The sequence below is a fragment of the Vitis vinifera genome, chromosome 6, assembly GCF_030704535.1.
Source record: "Vitis vinifera cultivar Pinot Noir 40024 chromosome 6, ASM3070453v1".
Classification (NCBI taxonomy): Eukaryota; Viridiplantae; Streptophyta; class Magnoliopsida; order Vitales; family Vitaceae; genus Vitis; species Vitis vinifera.
The window spans coordinates 2,523,123-2,548,247 of NC_081810.1; the positions used below are offsets into that span (position 1 = coordinate 2,523,123).

General features: G+C 33.9%; 2 protein-coding genes and 1 non-coding gene across 4 annotated transcripts; 1 reads left to right on the forward strand and 2 right to left on the reverse strand.

The window, feature by feature from the left end:
* The first annotated feature begins 722 nt into the window (after positions 1 to 722).
* On the forward strand, positions 723 to 12,000 carry LOC100243203 (polyadenylate-binding protein RBP47B'). Its single transcript, XM_002285443.4, has 8 exons — positions 723 to 1,051; positions 2,637 to 3,123; positions 7,900 to 7,976; positions 8,051 to 8,181; positions 8,541 to 8,637; positions 10,009 to 10,170; positions 11,326 to 11,426; positions 11,518 to 12,000. The coding sequence occupies exons 1-8, from the start codon at positions 854 to 856 to the stop codon at positions 11,606 to 11,608; spliced, it is 1,344 nt and encodes a 447-aa protein (XP_002285479.1). The 5' UTR covers positions 723 to 853; the 3' UTR covers positions 11,609 to 12,000.
* A 1,312-nt stretch (positions 12,001 to 13,312) lies between these two features.
* On the reverse strand, positions 13,313 to 21,514 carry LOC100244935 (origin of replication complex subunit 1B). 2 transcript variants are annotated; one of them, XM_010652946.3, is made up of 17 exons: positions 21,392 to 21,514; positions 20,385 to 21,132; positions 19,925 to 20,060; positions 19,384 to 19,536; positions 19,159 to 19,299; positions 18,916 to 19,067; positions 18,738 to 18,837; positions 18,485 to 18,607; positions 18,233 to 18,394; positions 18,060 to 18,117; positions 17,709 to 17,887; positions 17,317 to 17,431; positions 16,684 to 16,754; positions 15,712 to 15,807; positions 14,939 to 15,015; positions 14,467 to 14,550; positions 13,313 to 13,635 (listed from the first exon to the last, which is right to left on the reverse strand). In XM_010652946.3, exons 2-17 carry the CDS (start codon positions 21,104 to 21,106, stop codon positions 13,572 to 13,574), a joined length of 2,433 nt encoding a protein of 810 aa, XP_010651248.1. In that variant the 5' UTR covers positions 21,107 to 21,132; positions 21,392 to 21,514; the 3' UTR covers positions 13,313 to 13,571. The 2 variants fall into 2 exon arrangements, with proteins under 2 accessions (XP_010651248.1, XP_019076232.1); XM_019220687.2 differs by lacking the exons at positions 13,313 to 13,635; positions 14,467 to 14,550; positions 14,939 to 15,015; positions 15,712 to 15,807; positions 16,684 to 16,754 and adding an exon at positions 16,763 to 16,897 and having other exon boundaries at positions 20,385 to 21,502.
* Positions 19,399 to 19,476, reverse strand: LOC132253990 (small nucleolar RNA snoR28). Its single transcript, XR_009465940.1, has one exon. It is a non-coding gene; the product is annotated as a small nucleolar RNA snoR28 (small nucleolar RNA).
* Positions 21,515 to 25,125: the final 3,611 nt, after the last annotated feature.

Below are 25,125 nucleotides of genomic sequence, written 5' to 3' on the forward strand. Positions count from 1 at the left end.
GTTATATTACTCTGAAAGTTAAATCAATTTAATAATTTAAAGTGACTTAATAATTTAATTTAAGTTATTAAATAAATTAAGTATATTTGATAAAATAACTTAATAATATGACTTAAAATAAAAAATGACTTTATGTCATAAGTAAAAATAATTAACTTATTTTTAAATTCATGCATTTATTTTATATTTTTATTCATATTTGCCCTAATTACTCCTACGATTTTTTATACTATTCCACAACCTTCATTGTTATCCAACCTCCTTTGTCTTATTTATAATTTTTGAAGATAAATATGTTAATTTGATAATTTAAAATAGATTTTAAGTTAATTTTATTGAACAACTTTAATATTTAAAATAAGAATTAAATAATAAATTTTAAGTTAATAATTTAAATATAATTTAATTTAAAATTAATTTAAATTATTAAATAATAAGTATTAAGTTTTATCAGACATCCCATAACTTCATACTTAATCTTATTTGAGCTAAGAAGACCCTTTTAATCGGAAAGTCAATATTTTTGGTATGTTATATAAAAATTATTACCATTTTTTAATTATAAAGGTAAGAATTAGAAAGTCTATCCAATCAAATTTTAATTTTCTATTCCAAAAATAAAAAAATGTTTTCAAGAATACATCATGAAGAGACGACAATCTTTCAAACCTATCCTAATATTGTAAATTTATCCAAAAATAAATAAAAATAAAAAAACCCTGTTTGAAATAAATAAAAGAAAAATGGAACACCGGAAACCTATCTTGTTTCATAGAAAACGACGTCGTATAAAGCGGAAAATTGAATACTGAAAGACAGCAGGAGAAGGGGGAGAGGGGAAGGGGAGAAAGAGATGGAAGCACAAGCGCATCAGCAACAGCAATGGATGCATCCCAGCCATGCATCAGCAGCAACGGTGTCATCAATGGCTTCAGCTCAGCCGTACACACAACCTACCTCCGTCGAAGAAGTCAGAACTCTCTGGATTGGCGACTTGCAGTACTGGGTCGACGAAAACTACCTCCACTCCTGCTTCGCTCACACCGGCGAGGTCCTCTCTCTGCTTTCTACCTTTTTTTTTTTGAAATTTTGTTGTTTGATATTTGAATTTGGATATGAATGTTGTTGATATGATTATATTTCCTGTTTTTCTTTCCTGGTTGCACATTTGATTGGTTTATGTGGTGTTTGGCAATCTTTTGCACTCATCTTTGGGGAATATGGAAGAAAATTGTGTAGAATGGGCGGAAATCATAAATGCTTCTCTGACTCTGCTTGTCTAGGTTTTTTTTCCCCATTTGTTGTTTAACATATGAATTTAGGAATAAGTGTTTTTTTTATATAATCTCAATTAGTGCTTTTGTTTTGAAGTTTAAACTTTGATTGGCTTTTGTGTAGTTTGGCTGTAATTTCAATTTATTTTGGGGAATTTGGAAGAATTTGTATAGACGTAGTAGAAACTAAAAATGTTTCTTTCTCTGCTTTTCTAGGTTTTTTTAAATAAAACAATATAATTTTAGTGTTGTGGTTCATAATTGAGGATGTTATCAGGGTTTGCCTTTTGTTTTGTAGTTTCACATTTGATTGTTTTTTGTGATGTTTGGCAATAATTTTGATTTATTTTTGGAAAAATACTGAAGCAGTTTGTACAATGAGTGGAAAATTTAAGAGTACAAGTTGGGCTTTTAAAATTGCGGAGGGATTGTGAGTATTGAGAAAACAGGAGAGAAAAAAGGAAACACCTTTAAAAATTTTTGTTTACTTTTGTTTGGTTTGCAAGAAAATGTGGACTGTACTTGTCTCTGTTAAATGTTTGTGCAAGACTTATGTGAGAAGCATTTCTCATGTATTGGGGCTATTTAATAGAAAATGACCTAGAGCTTTGGAAAATGTGAGTAGAAGGGTGTCAGAATGATTTGGGTCATGTAAAATACAATTTGGACTAAGTTGACCAGAAAAAGGGGCTTACATATTTCATCAGTTATGATCTTTCCTTGGTAAGAAATGCCAACACTACCAGAAAAAATAGGCTTCAATATATGAAAGTTGCTGTTGTAAAAGTGCAGCATTTTTTTTATCTTTTAGATAATGAATCCGGGTTCTGTGTGTTCGATAATATTATTTTTTTCATAGGTTTTATTTATTTTTGTTTTTTTTGGGATGTTACTTGGAACCTTTTCATCCCACCCCAATCTCTTGCCATTTGAGGTATGGCTCAATGGCTTTTATGTATCCATCAAATTGTTCCTTTTTGAACTGGGTACCTTTCTTCAGGATATGCATCTGCAATATACAGTATTATCCCAGTATTTGGAACTTAGTTCCAATGGGATTTTACTTATGTTGGATTCCTTTTGGAGGACAAAAAACTGCTGGTTGTGGACACTGAAAATGAGTCACAATCAAGCTGTTATTGAATTGTTCTGATTCCTATAATGACATCCTTCTTATAGTGGATCTTAGGTTACTGCCCTCAGTTTATGGGGTTTAAAATTTTGATATGTTGTTTGTGTGTGTGTGTGTTCAACTATTACTTCATAGTGGTGATGAGAAGAGGTCATTCAGTTCAAACATTTTGCTTCATTGTTCAATTCCAGATATTGCCCAATTTAAATGGATCTTTCTGTGCTGTGTAGGTGATTTCAATAAAGATAATACGTAACAAGATCACTGGCCAGCCAGAGGGTTATGGGTTTGTGGAGTTTGTATCTCATGCTGCAGCAGAGAGGATTCTGCAGGCATACAATGGGACACAAATGCCTGGAACCGAACAAACCTTCAGGTTGAATTGGGCTTCTTTTGGGATTGGAGAAAGGCGTCCTGATGCTGGGCCAGAGCATTCTATTTTTGTAGGGGATTTGGCACCTGATGTTACAGATTATTTGCTGCAAGAGACATTTCGAGCCCAATATCCATCAGTTAGAGGCGCCAAGGTTGTGACTGATCCAAATACTGGACGCACAAAGGGATATGGGTTTGTTAAGTTCTCTGATGAGATGGAAAGAAACCGTGCTATGACTGAAATGAATGGTGTCTATTGCTCAACCAGACCCATGCGGATTAGTGCAGCAACACCCAAAAAGACCACTGGTTTTCAACAGCAGTATGCTGCAGCAGCAAAAGGTAATATCATTTTCCTTTATGGCAATCAAACTACAATAATTTTGCAAATTTAGTCTAGACTATATCATTATTCAGCAGTTCATTGTTATCTCATTTTCCAAATTCCACTATATGATTTTTGTTTTCTGGATGAGCCTATCTTGATCAAATTCAGGGTAAGTATGGAGGAGTCCTACTTCCTTGTCTCTTATGATATGAATATACCACACCAATTCATCACATATAGATGGTGAGATTCCATTGATATAGAACCAATTGCAATAGAGTTATTGGAGGGTCCCATTGGATTGCATCTAGTGGGAATTGAACCTATGAATTCACCAATTATGAGTTGAACACTTTAATCCTATACTAATTACACCTGTAACTTTAATGATCCAATTGTTGAATCAAATGGGACCTGTAATAATTCCTATCAGAAAGAGTAGAAGTCTTTCGAAAAACATTGTGTCCTTCATTCATATATTGGATCTCATCAAAGGAAAATGACTCATTTGAAAAATGATTTTCTTTTTTTTTACAAAAAATCCTTCTGTCCTATCAAAATGTAATGACTAAAAAAGCAATATATGTGTGTGTGCGTGTGTGTGACTTAGGTACATTGGCCAAAATGGAATGAGATGATGCATTAGGGCATCCTACTTGTATGTGAACCTGGGATTAATCAAGGCACCATTTGCAGATAATGTAAGAAAGGAAAAAAAAAAAAAGTGTTATCAATTTCAAAGAATTCTTTGCTTAGGTCCAGAGTCGAGAGAGAGTTATGAAAGCTAGAGTGTTCCATTAAGTATGGGTCCCCCGCAAATTCAGGAAAAATGAGCGGGAAATTTGTTGGGGAGTGTTCAAGAAGTGTTGATGTTAATTAGAATTCTCTCTTGGAATGTCAGGGGAATAAATGATAAGGACAAAAGAAAGGTAGTAAAGGCCTTTTTAAGGTTACAAAAGGCAGACCTAGTTTGTTTGCAGGAAACAAAATGCAAACTCATGTCGGATTTGGTAGTGAAAAGTTTGGGTTTTGGTAGATTTGTGAATTGGGGAAGTGTGCACTCTAGTGGACAGGCAGGGGGGGCATCTTAGTTTTCTAGGATTGCAGAATGTTGAAGCTTCTTGAGATGGAAACAGGGTAGTATTCCATTTTGTGTCGGTTCAAAAATTGCAATGACAATTTCATTTGGATATTTACCGTTGTTTATGGGCCAGTCCATTATTCTGAGAGAGAACTCCTTTGGTCCGAACTTAGGGATCTTAAGGGTTTGTGAAGTGATCCTTGGTGTGTCACTGGTGATTTCAATGTGGTTAGACTGCCCAATGAAAGGAGAAATTGCCTGAATTTGTGTTCGACAATGAGGCGTTTTTCAGAGGTAATTGATGAGTTGCAGTTGAGGGATCTGCTTTTGGTTGGGGGCTCTTACACTTGGTGTGGAGGTTTAAATAACAGATCAGCATCTAGACTCGATCGTTTTTTGGTCTCTGAGGACTGGGAGAGTCACTTCTCCAACCTTTCTCAAAGCTTGTTGCCTAAACCCACTTCTGATCATGCTCCTATTTTGTTGGATGGAGGAGGAATTAGAGGCAAAAAAAAACCCCTTTTCGCTTCGAAAATATGTGGTTGAAAGTGGAGGGCTTCACAGACCTAGTCAGGAAGTGGTAGTCTTGCTACAATTTCAGCGGATCCTATAGTCACATTCTTGCTTGTAAGCTAAAGGCTCTGAAGCAGGATCTGAAAGTGTGGAATAGAGAGGTGTTTGGAAATGTCTCTTTGAATAAAAACGTCGCTCTTAGTTAGATTGGTTTATGGGACGCCAAGGAAAGAGACTGTGGTCTCTCTTTAAAGGATAGTGAGGCCAGAAGATGGGTTGTGGAAGAGTTCAGCAAGTGGGCAGTCTTGGAAGAGATCTCTTGGAGGTAAAGTCAAGAGAATTGTGGTTGAAAGAAGGTGATAAAAATTCAAAAAAATTTCACAAGATGGCTAATGCTCGAAGAAGAAAGAATTTTCTTTCTTCTATTACAGTGGATGGTAGGAAGTTGACTGAGGAGACTGAGATGAAGGAGGGGGTGGTTAATGCATTCCAGAATATTTTGTCAGAAAAAGGGGATTGGAGACCAAGTATATCGGGGTTGCCTTTTTCTTTCTTGGATAGTGTTCAGGCGGGGCTCCTTGAGGATGCCTTTTCTGTGGAAGAGGTCCAGACTGCAGTCTTTGGTTTGAATGGGGATAAAGCCCCTGGACCGGGTGGGTTTACTTTGGCTTTTTGACAATCTTGCTGGGACATAGTCAAGCACGAAGTAATGGGCTTTTTTGCTGAATTTCACAGTTCTGGCCGTTCTGAGAGAAGTTTAAACTCCACCTTTATTGTTCTCATTCCTAAGAAAGGGTGTACAGATGATTTGAAGGATTTTCGTCCTATAAGCCTGGTGGGAAGTCTTTACAAGATTCTAGCTAAAGTTCTGGCTAATAGATTGAAAAGAGTGGTGGGAAATGTGATTTCGAACTCCCAACATGCCTTTGTGGAAGGTAGACCAATTTTGGATGTTGTCCTTATAGCGAATGAGGCCTTAGATTCAAGACTAAAAAGTGCAAAGGGTGGAATTATTTGCAAAATGGATATTGAAAAAGCATATGATCATGTGAACTGGGGTTTTTTATTAGCAATCTTGGATAAGATGGGGTTTGGGACTAAATGGGTGAATTAGATGAGGTGGTGTATTTCTTCAATCCGTTTCTCAATCTTGCTTAATGGTTCTCCTGTAGGTTTTTTCCAAAGTTCTAGAGGCCTAAGACAGGGAGATCCTCTTTCTCCTTTCCTCTTCATTCTAGCAATGGAGGCGTTGTCTTCTATTTTGAAGAGGGCTTCACAAGGAGGCTTTCTTGAGGGTTTCATGGCTGGTGGGAGAGGTGGTGAGGGTGTGGGTGTTTGTCATCTTTTATTTGCTGATGACACACTAGTTTTTTGTGATGCAAGCAAGGAGCGTGTGGAGGTCTTAAGTTGAGCTTTTATGTGGTTCGAAGCGATTTTTGGGCTAAAAATCAATCTTCACAAAAGCGAATTGATTCCAATGGGGGTGGTTCCTAATTTTAAGGACTTGGCTAGGGTGTTGGGTTGTAAAGTGGGTTCTTTTCTTTCTTGTTATTTGGGCCTGCCTTTGGGAGCTGCTTTCAAATCATCTCAAGTTTGGGATGTAGTGGAGGAAAGATTTCAGAAATGGCTCGCTTTGTGGAAGAGACAGTATTTGTCCAAATGAGGAAGGTTGAAAGTAATAAAGAGCACTCTTTCTAGCCTCCCAATTTACTTTATGTCCTTATTTATCATTCCTCGCAAGGTGAGCCTAAGGTTGGAAAAGATTCAAAGAGACTTCCTATGGGGGGGAGGAGCTTCTCAAAGTAAGCCGCATTTGGTGAATTGGTGTATTGTTTGCATGGAGAAAAAGGATGGGGGCTTAGGTATCAGAAACCTTTCTAGGCTGAATAAGGCTCTTCTTGGAAAATGGTGTCGGAGATTTGCTTCGGAACAAGACTCTTTATGGAAACAAGTGATTGTAAGGAAATTTGGAGAGGAAGATGGACGTTGGTGCCCTGGCGATTCAAGGGAGAGTCATGGAGTGGGGCTTTGGAAGGCGATTAGGAACGGGTGGATGGAGTTTAGCAAAAGGGTGGATTTTAAGGTGAGGGATGGTAGAGGAGTGCGGTTTTGGAAGGATAGGTGGTGTGGAGAGGATTCTTTGGAAGAGGCTTTTCCAAGATTGTACTCTCTTGCCTCCTCCAAGGATGCTTGGGTAGCTTAGTTATGGGATCAGTCCGGGAATTTGGGATATTGGAACCCTGTATTCACAAGACTTAACAATGATTGAGAGATGGAAGAGGTGGAAACTTTTTTCAGTAGGTTACATGGTCATGCGCTTAAAAGGGGGAATGAAGATGTCATGTCTTGGAGGGTTTCAAAGAAAGATTTCTTTATAGTTAAGTCTTTCTTCTCATCAAGATTTCTTTACAGTTAAGTCTTTCTTCTCATCCCTAGCTCCTTGCATTGGTAGAGAGTTCCCTTCAAGCTTAGTGTGGAATCCTTGGGTTCCAAAGAGAGTTAGCTTTTTTGCTTGGGAGGCTATCTGGGGAAGAATTCTAACTATGGATCAACTAAAAAGGAGGGGTTGGGCCTTACCAAGTAGGTGCTATTTGTGTAAAGCGGATGAAGAATCAACAAATCATGTGCTTATTCATTGTCCCAAGGCAGCTATGATTTGGCATCTTATTTTTGCTCTTTTTGGTGTTCATTGGGTTTTGCCCAATTCTATCAAGGAAACCATTCTTGGTTGGAACGGCACCTTTGTTGGAAAGAAAAGAAAAAAGGCATGAAATGCAGCCCCTTTATGCTTATTTTGGACTTTATGAAATGAAAGAAATAGAAGAATCTTTGAAGACACTGAATTAGAAGATCAAGCTATTTTACGGTCTTTTTTGTACATGTTTTCGGATTGGGTTAGGGTTCATGTAGATTGTGCTTCATGGTCCATTTTCGATTTCATTGATTGGTTGGGTTGTAAGTAAGGGTTTTCTTGTTTTTTCTTCCCCTTTGGCCTTGTTGCCTTGTATACTTCGTGTATACTTTCAGGTGTACTTCAAGCTTTCTTTATACAATTGTTTTTACTTATCAAAAAAAAATTTAAGACATGGCTTTGTTTAGCAAATTGACAGATGATGCATAATTGTCATGCTTTAATTTGTTCCCTGGTATTTTTGTTTTGATCAGACTGAATACACTTTTTTGTTTTCTCTGACAGCCTTATATCCAGCTCCTGCTTATACTACGCCACCATTGCAGGCTCTTCCAGCAGATAATGATATAAATAACACAACAGTGAGTCTAACATTTTTCCTCATTTTAGGATTTATGTCTTTATCTCTTTTCCTTACTATTTTCTTTTATTGCAGATTTTTGTTGGTAACTTGGATCCTAATGTGACAGAAGAGGAATTGAAGCAAATCTTTTCACAGTTTGGGGAGCTTGTCTATGTCAAGATTCCTGCAGGCAGAGGATGTGGTTTTGTACAGTTTGGAACTAGGTTTGTTCAGCATGTAAAACCTTGATCATCAGAATTATTCAAAATCACTTATAGCTACGATAAAAAGCTACCATATTTCTTTAGTACTACTACTGCTAATATTGCTATTATTATTATTACTATAATTTTATTTATTATCTTTTTGGGAGGGTGGAGGTTTATAAATACTGTTTCTCGGAATACTGATGGCTGTTTATCTAAAGCATTTAGTAGTTGAGCTAAAAAATGTTGCAAGTCTAGCCTTTTTTCTCCAGAAAATTTATTATATTACATATCTTTGTCAAGTTTTCCTTTTACGTTCTCTTTTTGTGTTGTCAACTAGTTTCTTCTTATCATGTAATTTTATGATCATCTTTTAGGACATCTGCTGAAGAAGCAATCCAAAGGATGCAGGGAACTGTGATTGGTCAACTAGTAGTCCGGATTTCTTGGGGTCGGAGCCCAACAGCTAAACAGGTGAATTTCAATCTGGATATCTCTTCTTTTTCAAATACTCAATTTGGGATTATAAGATTGAGAGATTCTCTGTATGGTTCTTTCCTCCCATCTGCCTTTTAAAATGACACAACTACATTTGAAGGCCAGGAAAACCTGGAGGGATAAAGGATATCCCCTGAAATTACAAAATTGAGGTGGAATGGCATGTCGCTTTAGCCAAAGGGATCTTACCTTAATTGTTGGAAGAAATGGAGATGCAAACGGAGGGTTCTTAACCAAGAGAACATTATGGGTCATACTGAGTTTTGAAAACACAATGATTTGCATCATAATGATCTGCATCATAATGATCTGCATTTTGTTGCAACTTTTGCAACAGTTCTTCAAAATGATAAAAGAAAAACAAAATTTCCCCAATTCAAAAGGTCAAAATCTGAAATAAAAGAAAGGAGTTTTTCCTCAAGGAAATTCAAATTTGGTGATGAAAGCACATTGAATTGGGAAAGGAATAGGAAGAGGAAATGAGAAAGAAATTCTGCAAAGGAATTTACATTTTGCATTGAACAAACCTCTACCATAGATATTCATTTTTTTTAATTCATCATAAGGGTCTTAACTGTTATTCACTAAAGAAGTCGATATAAGAACTTTGTAGAATTTTGAAATCTAGTAAAATTAGATAATCTATCAAAAAAAAAAAAAAAGAAATCTAGTAAAATCAGATTAAGACTCATCCTGACCAATATAGTAACATTTTTGTACTCAAATTTTATTGCTAATACTTCCAAAGGACAACATTCTTAAAAATAGGCATAACAGCCACTAATAATTCTAAACTACTAAAACAAACTAACATTTTTGTCGAGCCTTTGTCAAATAGGATACACCAATCCCCTCTTGTTGGAGAAAAAATGACCTTGAGTTTTTTAATCTGTACAATCGAGAACTTGCCATTCAGTGGTCAGTATGTCTTCAAAATATTACTTAACAAAATAAGATCGTTCTGGAAGGTCATATTAGTTTTTTTTATGTCAAATTAGTGTAGCCTTTACCACATCAACAAAGAACCTTGGGTACCATGCTTGAAGCACAAAATCTGAAGAGAAAAGAAAGGAAAAGAAAAATTCCTCAAAAGGAGTTCAGATGTGGTGTCTGAAGCTCATTAAATGAGCAGGAAGAAGAAAGAGGGAAGAAAAAAAAAATTGTCAAATGAATTCAGGTTTTAGAGTTACAGATACATGGAACATTATAGGAGAAAGAATACATAGGAGAATGTTTTTTGTTAGTCTTATCACGCTGCGAATGCTACTGCTAATATTTTCCAAAGATTTTCAGGTCCGAACCATGTACACTAGTCTTGACAAAATTTTGGTACCCACTCTGTTGTAGGACCTACCTGGTAGCTGGGGTCAGCAGGCAGATCCAAGTCAATGGAGCAGTGCCTATTATGGCTATGGACAAGGCTATGATGCATATCCTTATGGGGCTACTCAAGATCCTTCTTTGTATGCTTATGGTGCATATGCTGGTTACTTACAATACCCTCAACAGGCAAGATATTGTTAACATTAGTTTTGCATAATTACAATAATATTGAAGGATGAACTATTGGAAATGAACAGGAATAAAAATGCAAATATGATCATGTAATGAATTTCTCCATTATTTTTTAAAAATAAATTTACTAATAAAAAAAGCAGTTTCCTGTTAACTGAATTGTGACATCTGAGATATATAAGCCAGCTACTAAAACAATTGCGCTTTTACCTCCTAATAGTTTAGTTTTGTTTAGAAAAAATCTGTGAACAACAGCACCCATATCTTCTGTCAATTTTGTCTTTTCCATTGCCTTTGGCCCTTCCTCAGTTTGGTTCAATCAATATGGATCAAAATACTGGTGCATTTTTTTATCATCATTTAATATGGCTAAAGCATCCTTTAGACAACTTTTTCTCCTAAACCAACTGAACAAGCCCTTATGTGCAACTACCTAGGGACAACCTTTGCTTGATTGGTGCCTCCTCTATCTCTCATGAATGCAGTCTTTTCTTGTTCTTTCTCATATTGTCATTAGTGCATTCATCTTAAACCCTCGTTTTGACCATACCTATTTTCTCAGTTTGTTGTTTATTAACTGTAAAAGATAAATTTTCGTTTGAATTTGGTGTGTTATCCACATGCACACTATCTTGTAGAGACATTTCTCAAAATCTTTGATTCTGCTCTAATTTTATGGGGCAACATCCTCATTCTTTCCCTTGAACACATGTATATGTCAAGATCAAGTTACACCTAGCATAGAGGTTCTTTGTTCTTATAAAGTATGAGCTGAAAAGCATAAGTATATTAATTGTTCTTCACACTTTTGCCACGGCTTTCTTTTGCAGTTATTTTTTGAAACAAGGAAATCCTTACTGGGACATGATGGCTGCTTAAACTGTTTCTATGTGTCGGTATCTTTTAATGTTATAGAAGTGACCTTATTATTTGCACAGGATGCACCCCTAGTGAGCTACAAGAGTTTGGATTTCATAATGTCTCAGCTGCATTGCCCGTCCACTCGACACATATCCTAAATGATAAACAGCTTGTTCACTGTAACCTTGTCTTGAGTTCTCAGAGCTTAGTTGACATCCATTCTGTTTAAAAAAATTCCCAATTTGGTGACAGCTACTTGAACTTGACTGTAAATTTTGTTCAAATCAGGCTGAGGGTGTTCAAGACTTGGCAGCTATGGCAGGTGCAGTTCCAGCCGTTGAACAGAGGGACGAGTTATATGATCCTTTAGCTACACCTGATGTGGACAAGTAATTCTCTCTCTGTTTTTTGAGGCAATGTTTAGGAGCTCTATGTTTTGGTTCATATTAATTGATTGTGGATGATTGATTTGATCACTAGGTTAAATGCTGCTTACCTTGCTGTTCATGGAAGTGCCATTTTGGGCCGGTCTCTATGGCTAAAAACTTCACCATTCTCACAGATGGCCTAGTCTCCTACTGCAGTACCTGGTTTACTTCACCATTCTCACAGATGGCTTAGGCTCCTACTGCAGCACCTGGTTCATACTTTTGGTATAAACTGCAGCCTGCAGTAGAAACAAACAGCATATGTTTCAGTCTAGCCCGGAATCAGAATCTATAGAACTGCAGTCTGTAGAAGAAATTAACAACACATGCTTCTGTCTGTTTTCTTTTTTTTGTCTTTTTTTTTTTTTTTGTTCTTTCTTTTTGTTTTCTTTTTTGTCTTAAGATGTTATTGTCTTTAGTTTTTCTGGGTATGGCTCTCAATACAGGAAGACGATGTAGGTCATTGTATTAGAATCAACATTCTCGCTTGTAGGGCAGGTCCTATCCCTTTATGAAATTTTCAAATCATTTCTCAGATTGTTGCTCCAAAGTTTTGCTAATTGTAGGTTACATGATACTGTCTATTAAAAACAATCCCTTAGAAGTCTCCTAAGACCACACAATCCTAGCAAGCCCCAAGACAAGGTTCTTGCAAAGCCTCCAAAAGAATTCCAAACCCCGCCTCAATTGATAGCCATTTCCAAAATCTAAGGACAAGGGGGCCTAGAAAAATTATTCTCAAAAAGGCCCAAAAAAGAGTGAAAACAATTTCAAATATCTTTTTTAAAAAAAACATACCGTTTTAAGAACAATTTTTAAAAACTTGTTTTGGGAACGATTGACAAGTAAACTTGCTTTCATGTTTTTATTTTTCCCTCAAAAACAAAAGACTGTTCTTGAGAACTTCCAAAATATAGCTAATTGTTCTAAAAAAACATCAAAAAATTCTTTGAAGCATTACCCAACCAACCAATATGTAAAATTGTTTTTGAAAGCATTCCCCAACAGGCCCATATGTTTTTGTTTTTGGATTGTATTTAATTGTTGAAAAATGCAAGAATCAATTTATTTTAATGTGTTTCAATGTCATCCATAATCATGATTGTCCTTGAGGCATGTCGAGGTTATTAAAAGAAGAATCCATTTAATAATGATTTTAAAAAGCATTTTTAATTTTTTCAACATTCTAAAATAAAATTATTTTAAAGGCAAAAAACATTACTAAAATCACTATCAAATAAAGTGAATGATGTTGTTCAAAGGGATGAAAAAAGGTATAGTTGTATTTAATTAAAAATCTTTAATAATAACATATTTTTCAACTGCACATTAACTTTCACTTGGACTTCTACTGATAAAATGCTATAGGCAAAGGCCATCCCACATAAGTTCAAAACAACATATTAAGAGAAGGATGCTGACATGGGGCTCACCCTTCTACCTTACATCACTTAAAATGCTGGGAAGCACTTATGCAAGACCTGTGATTAATTTGTTGTATACCCAGCTGCCAACATCCTATCCAATGCAGAGACTTTTCAATCTCAAATCATCTGAGATGGAAATTTAAGCATTTCATTTAGGGATGAGGAGCAAGTTTGGCCATTAATCAAGTAACTGGTGAAAAGAGATGGAGATTGTGCAAGAATGGATTGGAGACTGTCCTCTCATCACTCTTCAACCAACATGTGCATCACAGAAAATGGGGCAAGTTTTCGCTTATAAATTGGTAAAACTCCCTGAAAATGTAAAAATTCTCAATTTCAAGATTAGGATGGACATATATGTGTCCATTCTATTTTGAGAAATTCATTTCCAAAATACCATTTTCCATGTAAGAGAAAAAGTTAGAAAGTAGTGACTGATCTCATTAGCATTTCCTCATATCCAAACCTTAAAGTTCCTTGAATAAGAAATACAGTTTCTGTTTCTCCAGGTGAATATTTCAATAGTTTAAAACCTTAAATAATGAGAATTAATCACGGTAATTCTCTACCAGGAAAATCCAAAAATTAACAAATGTATCATTGATAAGGCAAGACCAAAATTGAAGTCAATATTTTATTGGGAATAAATAATTGAACACCATGGGGGTGGAGTGATGAATCACAAATACTTAGCTAACCAAGGTAGTTCCTTGTCATCTTTGAGTGCAAATGCTACATCATCACTGTCACAAGGCAACATAATTCGGGTTAGTTCTTATAATCCTATAGGCTATGTTTGGTTCCTAGAAAATTAGAGGAAAAATGCAAGGCAAAGAAAGTAGAGAGAAAAAGTGAAAAAAAAGAAAAAAAAAATTTAAAGCCAATAAATTATTATGATTATATGCTACTTCAAATTCATTTCACTTATTTTAATTCTTGAATATAAAGATTAAATAATTTGAAATATATAAGTTCCTAACTAATTTTAATTATATTTGATTTTTCTTTCCTAATTTTTATGGTAAAACTAAATATAAGAAAATCAATTTTCTTACTATTTCTTATCTTTCCAAGAACGAAACATAATCATAGTTCTGACAATATTATAATTTGAGAAATTGTTGACAGTATTGCATGGCTTCTTTAAAGGGCTGAGGAAAAATAGTAGTGAGGATCATTACATTATACAGAACTGCAATACTAGGCAAATGAGTTGGGAGCATACAACTTTGGTCAACTTTTTTTTAGTGTGAAATGATCCTGGCTAATTGTTTTCTTTTAACTTTCCCAATAACGTTAATCTAGGATAGGGCTGCCCACTCAACCAGCCAGCCCTGTCTACTTGATCCTTGCAGATGAAAGTATTACCAGCCTAGGTAGTTCTCCATTCCCTTTTTTTTCCTTATTGTCCTCTGTATTTTTGGAAGGATTTCTCAACTGTCACCTTGTACTTAAAAATCTATATCAATGATTTGTTTGTTTTTTGATAAAGAAAAAAAAAAGTACTAACAGTTTGCATAATTCATCAGTTGGATTATTGAGTAACAATTGTGGGTTCACTAAAGGGGACTAACCTTGGAAAATTGAGCTGCAACTTCTGCAACCTATGCTTAGCTCCTGCTTCACATAGAATGATTCTGCATTCACCAAGCTTACAACTGCCCAAAAACCAACAAGATAAGCAGCATTCAGTTTTGTGAAGAAGGTTACAAGAACACATTCTATATAAGCTCCTATTTTAATTTTTGCAATCCTGCAAACAGGCATTTGAAAACCAAATGAAAAATAAATAATTTTACTTTGTTTTCCATGTCATTTAGCAACACACTGGTATTAGAGTCATCACCAAATGATAACAAGATTATTGCTTGAAATGATACAAATCTGGTTCTTTAAACAGCCAAATGAAGAAATCCATTGTGAATGCAACTGTAAGTGAAGTACCACATATGAAAAGGCAGGTGCCAAAATAATGATAGACTGGAAAGACGGCCATCCCAAATTTCACTCACATAAACAATAAGACAATACTTTAACATGGCTTACCCAACTCTCAAGAGTGTGTCCCATCCAGGGAACTTTTCTCCATTGCTTGTACAGAGGCATGAAACAGTCACTGACAACTGCAATATGGAAAAATTTGTTTAGGAGGAAAACCAACATAATATGAAATTATTAACCTATAAGATTTATCCTTGGCAAAGGCATAAAAGAAGTGAATACAAGTAAACTAAAAACTGTTTTTGTTTAGCAGGAAACCAACATACTAGGAAATTATGACCCTATAAGATTCATCCTTGGCAAAGGCATCAAAGAAGGGAATAGAAGTAAACTAAAAACTATTGGGGCTTGATTTCTGCTTCTAATGTGCTTCAGTAAGGATGATTAGAATCTCACAGCTAAGATCCATACACCACAATAGCCTTTCTGGAGAACAAAGGTAATAAAATTATAATGGGATAATCAAAGTTTCTAATGGAACCTTTACAAAAAGGAAAAGGCAAATTCAAAGTATTGAAACTCAAAGCATTCATAACAGCTTCTTGGCTGGTTGTTATCATGTATGGGCTTCTAGGTTCAATCCATGACATCTATCATTGAGACTTCTAGTTCATGTATTCCACCTTTCCAACTTAACAGGAAAAACAATCTCCAAAGCTTGTTGAATATTTGCGGAGTGGGGTAGAGAAATTTCATACTTGGGAGATGATCAATTGAGTTTCAAATGTCATATTTTAAAGACAACAGAATTTAAAATGTGAACATATTAGCAAGCAATATTGCAGAAGTTTCTTTTTTGGGAAGATTGAGAAGTTGACCTTTTTAAAAGTAGTCTCTGCCATTCCTGTTTGATAGAGTTCATGCACCATTGCTACCAAGAAGATTTTACTCAGCTTTGAGCTACTCTTCATCACCTGGGAACAAAGAAGAATAGGTATTTAAGTATTTTTCATTTTCATGAAATATATTAAGTATTTCCAACAAGTAATAATAAAACATTGTTGCAATTCTACCAAAGTGTATAATTATGAGTACATAAAATCTGATATTGACTGCAGCTATGGCTACTTTCGTTGATTCTACCCATATCAACCAATAAAATTATCTAGGGGTTATGCACATTTGAAGCACAAAAATCATGCAATCAATGTCAGTGGCTCAAATTTTTTTCTCCATGATATTCCAGGTCTCATACTTAGTTATTATGTCATGAATCATGACTAACAGCTTTTTGGTGCATGAATATTTTGTTGTTTATTGTCCAACCCATCAGAGAGGCTTTCTAATTTCTTTGAATTAGTCTTAATTTATCAATAGCCCATTTCAGCATGAGGCTCCATTTGGTATTTAGAAATATTGAACTAAGAAATGGCTTCATAAAACTCAAACTTCCATCATGTTCATCCAGAACAAATTTTTTTTGATAGGCAAATAAGAGGAATGTTAATAAAAGGAGTGCCTGAAAACAATGGTGCACTACACTGAAGAATATTGATGCTTTGTTGACTCCAAATTCTGTAACCATTCATAATTTAAAAAAGAAAAAGAAAGAAACTCCCTCTTCTTTTTTTAGGCTATTTTCCTTTTAACCAATCTGTCCACATTTCATTCATTTCATATTATAACAAAAATACTTCAAGAAAATAGCACACTGGCATAACAATAAAATAAACTCATTCAACAGCAAAGATACCTCCTTTTCCAAGATTCCATTTTCTCTTAGAATGAAATGGAGTTGTATCAAGAACCAGGATTTCTAATTGAGAACATAAAGTGGGCTTTCAACTCACTTGAATTTGAGGTGCCTGGAACATTTCCTGTATGGCTGCTTCTACCTCTGCCATTCCAACAAGAGCTTTTCCTGGAAAGCAGAGAAATATAGATCCATCTAGTGAGGAGACTGTTGCTTTAGGAACAAGCGGATAATACTTCTCAACAAAGTGCAAGCCTGTTTGGGAAGCTAAGAATAATGGTAGTGTTCCATCTAACCAAATATACCACATGCTGCCAGGAAAGAATAAAATGTATGGAGAAAGAGATGTATAGGAACAAAAATACTGAAATTCGTAAAAGGAAAGAAATATATAAAAGGAAATGGATATAGAAAAACTTAATTAAACTATTAATAAGGAAAGTCACCATGAGCGAAAGAACAATTTTTGTGGAACTTCATGCAATGCCTGGATTTTATACTGTGGATGATATCCAGGAGCATAATTTTTGCTTCCAGATTTATTCATCAGGTGGATTTTACAGACCAACAAGAAATATAAAATACAGGAATGATACTTTTTATACATGTTGGGAAAGCAGATTCTAGACCATATGCACATTAGCTATGTTGAAGGGATCATTAACCCCACTGCCTTCTTTCTTATCAAGGCGTGAAAAGCAAAGCCTAGTAAGTCAAATAAGTTATCTACCTTCAGAAGAAGAATCAGGAGGTGAAGTTAGCTTTTTAATATGATAATCTGCAAGTTCTGCTGCACGCCTACATATCTCCAAAGCACGACGTGCATCTCCAGAAATAGCTGCCACCTGATTATACAAACAACATTGTGAACATGAAATTAATGAAAACTTGAATAATATGAAGATGGAAATGAGTATCCATTATTGTTCCCTCTTAGAATATGAAAAAGCAGAGAGCCAGAATTTATTAAGAACTTGTTTGGTAGTGATTCTAGGAAGTGTTTCTACCCCGACTAATGCTTAAAAAATAAAAATTTTCAAGTGTTAGAAAGATTAGAATTGCTTCTTAGAATCACTACCAAACAGACTCTAAGTCTCATGAAGAAATAGTGCATGGACTGACCTTTCTTGAAGCAAATTCTATAGCTTGCCTTTCAAATGCATCAATTCCTTTAAGACGACTTGAAATGATTTCTTGTAACTGTTGATAATTATAGGGCCCAAAACAAAGCCTTTGAATACCCATTCGGCTTGAAATACGGGGAAGCAACTTCTCTGGAAGATCCATGGTATTTGCTATCCCTGAATTTAGATTTATAACACAGCATTATAATTGTATTACTACAACTGCTTTTGTTGCAGCAATTTATCACCTGTGCCACTCACAATACCTTATTCTATTAAAGGAAACAACATTACATGGCTATATTTGTCACAAGAGAAGATAAACCTCGTTAAAAAAATAAAGTCCTACCTATCACGATCAATTTGGAATGTGGCTTAGTAGGCCAATCAAGAATGTTGTACAGAACCTGTAATAAGAAGCAAGGATCATGGACATAAGAGTTTCTAAACTTCACAGGACATATAAAAATGCAAATGTAAATGAAAAGTGATTACTTGTATGTTTTATGACAAACAAGTTACCGACTGATTTCTGGTTACGAGAAGATCAAGTTCATCAATAAGTAGAATACAAGGCCGGATCTCCTCTTTGGCAATTTTGCTTTCATCTGCAAATCGCTCATTTAGCAAGTGAAGAGCCTTTTTCCAACCAACCCTATGACCACTTAATGCCTCATATATAACCTGAAAGAAATTATGGACAACATATTATGGGGAAACAAAAGGAATTCAGTAATAAAATATGAAGCAGATAAACTTCATGTAAGCCATTACCCTGTAAATGTTCTCTGGTGATGCCAATTTTAGACCATTAATATCCACAAAACAGTAGGGTTTTATGCTTCCTGCATCAACTTCAGACCTTAGATTTCTCATTACTGAAAGTACACTCATTGTCTGCAGTTTGGAGCGGATGAAGAGTACAAATAAGTAATACTCATTTAAGCAGCGAAAAGATCAAGAAAAAACCTATTGCCTGTTTGAAATAACACAACATTATTTAATTATTTACAGCCAATAGATCTACCTTGCCAGTTCCAGGAACACCATGAATGTACAGGCAACGTCCCAAACATTGATCATTGCAGATGGCACCTTTTATAAATGCAGTTATCTCTTCCATTTCCCTACATAAAAGCCCATGTCCTCTATTAGAAACTAGTGCGCAAAAAAATGGAACCTATAAAAATTCAAGTCTCACATACTTAGTCCTGCAAGGTAGAGACTTGGGCAAAGTTGCCAACAGAAGTGTTGCTTTTGCTCTTTCAAGTTCAGTCTGCTTGTGGCATCTCACATGCCCTGGAATTTTCTTTGTCCCAATTTTCTTTAGCCCAAAGATCCTTCCCTTCCACGAATTCTGCATTGTTTACATAATTAATTAATTCTCTTCTTCAGGCAACCACCAAGCTAAAGGCCACAGATATGAATAAAATGTACAGTGTCCATACTGCAGCAACTGCATGAGCTGGGGATGGTCCACTGGGTAAATTGTTCACATTTTCCTCTTCATATTCCATGTCTTCTTCAGTATCAGAGCCTGAGTCCTTTCCATAATCCCAATCTACATCATTGTCAGCTTCTTCATTGCCCTGACAAATGAGATAGCAAGCCCATAAACTAGAAGAGAACACAATAATCCTCAAAATGCCACTTTGATTGTCTAAAATTCTTACTTCTTCACCATTATTGATCTCTGCAAGACGCTTGAAACTGTGCCAATGTATGTCATATTCATATTCACATAAGAAAATATCATCACCTTCATTATTGGCCTTGGTAAATTCTTTTGGGCTCATTACATAGCAAAGCCTAATGATGGATTCCATCTGCAGCAACAAAACAAACATTAGCACAACTATGGAGTTAAAAGCGAAAAGTTCCACCACTCTTAAAAATGGCATCAGGGCTAAAGACAGTGAAACGAAAGCAGAGAAGGGATCAAAAAGACAAAGTTCTCATGCTAAAGTTAGAGATTAAATCCGAAGGTAAAGGAGAGATCAAAGGAAGATTATGAAGTACAACAAGATACCCAACAAATATATAACCCAAGAGTTATGTAAGTCCTCAAACCCAATCAGATGCTATAGAAACTAAATTCTATTCCAACCCTAACCAGCACCTACTCATAACATAGAAATTTACTTTTATTCCAGGCCTCGTTTATTGCATTGTATACTAGGAAATAAAATATCATAGATAAAAAAGGAAAATCACCTCAATGTCAGCAAAATCATTTGTCCTATAAAGCTCCCTTCTTAGATTATGCGACTGTCTTCCAGCTGCAGTCTCTTCAGGGATGATATACCATCGCCCACGAAACCAGTAAGTACCATCCACTTCTTTCCATATACTGCACATCTCCAACATAAAAAAATGATCCATAGTCCACACAATTACTACTACAATAAAATAATAAGAATTCATATCATTTTCTCTTTTTCTTGTCCCTCAGAAGCAGCAGAAAAGAAAAGAAAACAGAATTTCAAGTCCCATGTTTTTGGTCATTTTGCTCCTTAGAAATTAAAAACTCAAATCAATCAACCCAAATAGTGATGTCAAACTCACTTTATAATGAACGACATAGCATTCATGTTTCAAATTGATTCCTTTCCTTTTCCCACATTTTATCAGTAACCAAACAGACAATTTAGCAAAAGGAGATAAAGGACTATACTTTTCAATATGAGCCGTCCATAAATCACTGGAAAGAAGCTTCTCCCTTGCAGTTCTCTTCCGTTTCTTCCCTTTGGGTGGCTTTGGAAGCACAACTTCCTTACCCAATTTCCGGGCCTCGCAAAACTGGCATATCCAATCCCCTTCTGGAACCTCCTTCAGCCGAGGTTTCAAACACTTCAAATGAAACCCACCCAGACAATCATCACACTCAATCATCACAGCCCTTCCAGACTTGAAGCATACCCTACACTCCTCCACTTGCAATTCTTCATCATCCGAGCTCGCATTTTCCCTTCTTTTCACATACACATCATCGCCCACCGCAAATTCACCCCCATCATACACAACCTTCTTGTAATAAACCCGCTTCTTCCGCATCAAACCCGCATTCCTCGAAACCCTAGCCCTAGTCACCACATTTCCCTCATCAGGGCTCTTCCTCTTCCGCGCCTCTGACACATCAGGAGTGACCGGAAGCTTCGATCTTTCACCCTTTTTCACATATTTTGTGGCTTTTGAAGAGCGCTTTTCAGGTTCCAAGAATTGCAGGGACGACCGGCGAGATGAACGGCGAAGATCTGATGGATCTGGGCTTGAGACTTGGCGCGAGGATCGACTAGGAGTTACGGTTTGCGGCGTTTGAGGGATGATGGGAGTTGAAGGAGAGGGTTTATGGGCTTTTCTGGGGGAATGGAAGGATTTTCGGGGGGTTTCAGCCATCACAGCCCGCGCACAGGATACAAAATCTGGCTCAAAAATCGTGGATTTAGGGTTCGTGAAATTTAAATCCAATGGCACAACAGCAAAGAGACCCTTAAAACAGATCCAGAAAACACAGGAAGCAAAAGAAAAGCAAACTTTTTGGTTTTCTTTGGGGGTTTTGAATGGATTTTCTCGGAAATCAAACGAGGATGAATTTCCCCGGAAATCGAATGGGGGATGGATTTTCTTGGGAATCAAACGGGGGTTGCAAAAAAAATAATATCAACGTGATTAGATTAGTACCTGCGAGGATTGAGAGTGGCAGAGGAAAATAGGTCTTTTTTAGGAATTCTCTCGGCCGGAGGGCAACTTCAGAAAAGGGTAATTCTCTGGGCTGGAGGGCAACTTCAGAAGTGGGTGGCCCTTTTAATTTTTAGATTTAGTAGAGGTAAAAAAAAAAAAAAAAAAAAAAAAAAATCATGAGAACAATTTTCCTCTATCCATATAAATAATTATAAGTTATTGAATTTTATTTTGATTATTAAATAAATTAATATTAATAAAAAAAAAGTCGTTACTATATATTTTTAATAAAATTTTAAAAATTAAATCTCAAATAAAATATTTTATATAAATTAATTTAATTTTCATTTAAAATATAATAAAACATGTTTTAATAAAAGTATTTAAAAAAATTTTAAATAAATATTATCTTCAACAAGTTGGTCCTCTTCATCTAACATTATAATGAAACCATATCGATCTCTTCCTTAATATAAGGACTATTGCAATCTCATATGTATTATATTTTTGTATAAATTGTTTTTATTCAATAAAATCAAATATTTTTTAACTCAATTCTAACTTTATACACTTTCAAAATTCATATATATTATTTTTTAAATTCAATTATCGAATTTACCAATATATCTTTGTTTACGATATTTTTCTTCTTAATTATATATATATGTCAATTACATTTACAAGATAACTTAAAAATGTGTATTTTTACTTATTTTATCATTTTTTGAAGTTTTTTCAAGCATTCCTATTAATTTTAAATAATTTTCACTCATCGATATTTGTGAAAAAATATCCACCGATATTTCCGATATATCCGTAAAATCGAAGTACCGATATTTCAATCCTTGCAGCCATGGATGTAGAGTGAGAGTTGTAGAGGAGAATCTAGGGTTTGCTGTGGTGGGAAAAGAGAGGAGAGAGAGCGTGGGGATTGTTGAGTGAGAAAACTGGCGGGAAATGTTTCCCTCCATTTTTTATGCTTTTTAAACATTGAGCCGTTAGCCAACACTCTTTCCCCTATTTCCTTTTTTTGTTTTCTTTATAATTTATTTATCTATTTGAGAAAAAAATTTCATGAAAAAATATCTTCCAAGTCTCTTCTTGTGATGTGAATTAAGAACAAACAAACTATATTATTAATTTTGCCTCGAACATTTATAAAATCTAGAAAGAATGATCATTTTATATTATAATTGAATTGATATTTTAACTTTCATATAACTCTTAAAACAAATTTTCAAAATAATTTTTTTTATCATATAACTTATATTTTAATTTAAAAATAAAAAAATAAAACCACATCTTAAAATAACAATTTCATATTTTGAAATAAAGTTCATGGTAATTATTTTCAAAAATAAGACCATTTTTTTCTTTTTTTGAAATTTATTGATTAATATTTTGTAGAATAAATATTTGTTTCATAATTGAAATATCTTTTATAGGTTATTTGATTAAAAGGATCATTAGAAACCCGATTCTTGGAAATCTAATCATTCATTTTTTTTTCATCTCATTTTGACAAAAATGTTCTTATTATTTTATTGTAAAAATAACTATTTCTTTTAAACATATAATAAATACTTGAAATAATTAAGGACACTTATATAAAAAATTGATTATTTTTTTTTATAAAAAAACATGGGAATGGATAATTTCACAAATTACAAATATGTGGAGAATTTCACCCCTTTTAACCAATTATTTCTATTTTTAACATATATTTTTATATTTTTAAATATGTTTTAATTTTAAAAATTACTTTTACATATAGTATTTAATAAAGTGAAAACAACTAAAGAATGTTATCCATAAACACTATTTTTTTTTTTTTCTGTTTTTAAGAACATAAAATTGTTTTTTGTTTTTAAGAACAAAAAATCATTTTATGTTTTTTTTTTTTTAAAAAAACTATTTACTATTTTTTTTTATTACTAAATATGTTTTCTTTTTTCTTTTTTCTTTTTTTTCTTTTATTAAATGGGGTAAGTTATTTCAAACTAATTTTTTTTTTAAAAAAAAAAAGGGAGGGGACTTTATAATTTCCAAAAATGTTTATAATCTATCTTTTGTTTGGTTCATGGGTCATGAATTTGGACCCAAAATTTAAGCATTTTTTATGGAATCAAGAGGGTTAGTCAAAATTGACATTAATCTTGGATTATAGGTTATGCTATTGGACTTTAAAATATTAATCATTTTATTAGGTTTCAATCATTTAGTTGAAAATTGAAATTGGGAATTTGGGATTGCTATGAAGAATTGGTAAAAGTATTATTTCCTTGAAAAAGATTAAGAGAGTGTTTGTTTTTTTGTCTTTTTACTAAAAATAATTTGTTTTTAGAATTTAGATTTTTTTTTCATGATTTATTATAAACATTTTATTAAATAGAAAAAACCAAAATTTTGACTTTTTATAAATAGAAAAAGTAACATATTGGTTTTTCTTTACTTTTTAATGCTTAATAGAAATAAAATACTATAAAAATAAACAACCTAATACTTAACACTATTAAATATTAAAGTTCTATTTAAAATTAAGTAAAAAAAAAAAAAAAAAAACACCACCTAAGAGTATGATTGGTTTCCAAGCAATGTAAAGGGAATGTGAAGGAAAATTTGAAATTATGAATTTAGTAGTGGTCCTAAGAAATTAATTTATATAAAAATTTATAATTAATTTTACTCAATTTTATTTTCTTATATATATTTTCCACCATAAACCTAATATGAGAAAATCATTTTTTTAAATTATTTTCCTTTTCTTTATCCTCATTGAAAGTTAACACTAATTAGTAAGTTGTACAATAAAACCTTGATAAATTAAAAACCTTTTTTAAATAATCAAATTTTTGCTCTCAACTCATATTAATGTATTAAATTAATAACATTGTTAAAATCACATATTTAAGTTTTAATATCACAACTCTTCCTTTCCAATTTTTTTTTATGTTTTACAATTTATAATCCTTCTTGTTTATTAAACGTTTATATATTAACATTTTACTACATCCTTTTATGGTTTACAACTTTTTACGTACTTTACATTACAATAGAAACATAATATTCTTTATAAATTAATAGATATTAATTTATCAATAAATTAATAAATTATTTATTTATTAATGAATCAATAATCCCATTAAGATAATAATTTCTCTTCATGTTAAGAGTATTATTTTATAAAGCTTTAGTATACCTTTAAATTAGACTAATCTTTTTTTTAAAAAGTTATAAAATAGAATAAATAGAAGTCAAAACTTTTAAGACCATAAAATTAGCTTCAATACCATATATTAAATGACCAATTATTTAAAAAATTTAAAGTGTAAGTAACCAAATGAATAATGGATGTCATAAATAACTCAATATTGGAGGTGAAGGTTGATATCATAGTACAACATAAATTAAACTTCTTTCTATTAATTTTACAACTTGTACATTTCATTGTATTATTGCAATTGGGGTATTCCTCCTTATGAAACTTCCTCACATAAACAAAAAAAAAAAAGAACCAAAACCCATTCTCTTTTCTTCCCCTAACCATGTCAACTTCACCTGATCAGTTACCGCATGAACTGAGATCATGACAAAGAGAGACGTAGTTTGCAAGATTTGTTGCAATAAATTCTATGTTCATTAAGAATATATCTTCAAGCCCAAGAGGACAAGCAGAAATCCAAAGTAATCAAAGCTGTAAGCTGACTTGGTGAGTGCCAACTTGAAGTCATTCC

Bases quoted from the DNA above. Each gene is read 5' to 3' on its own strand.
- LOC100243203 (XM_002285443.4), top strand. From the start codon at position 854: ATGGAAGCACAAGCGCATCAGCAACAGCAATGGATGCATCCCAGCCAT. The intron at 8,638-10,008 runs GTGAATTTCAAT...ACTCTGTTGTAG, and splicing joins GGAGCCCAACAGCTAAACAG to GACCTACCTGGTAGCTGGGG. The intron at 10,171-11,325 runs GCAAGATATTGT...TGTTCAAATCAG, and splicing joins ACTTACAATACCCTCAACAG to GCTGAGGGTGTTCAAGACTT.
- LOC100244935 (XM_010652946.3), bottom strand. From the start codon at position 21,106: ATGGCTGAAACCCCCCGAAAATCCTTCCATTCCCCCAGAAAAGCCCAT. The intron at 19,537-19,924 runs GTGATTTTCCTT...TTGTTGCTGCAG, and splicing joins ATGATTTTGCTGACATTGAG to ATGGAATCCATCATTAGGCT. The intron at 13,636-14,466 runs GTTAGTCCCCTT...GCCTTGTGACAG, and splicing joins TTGCAGCTCAATTTTCCAAG to TGATGATGTAGCATTTGCAC.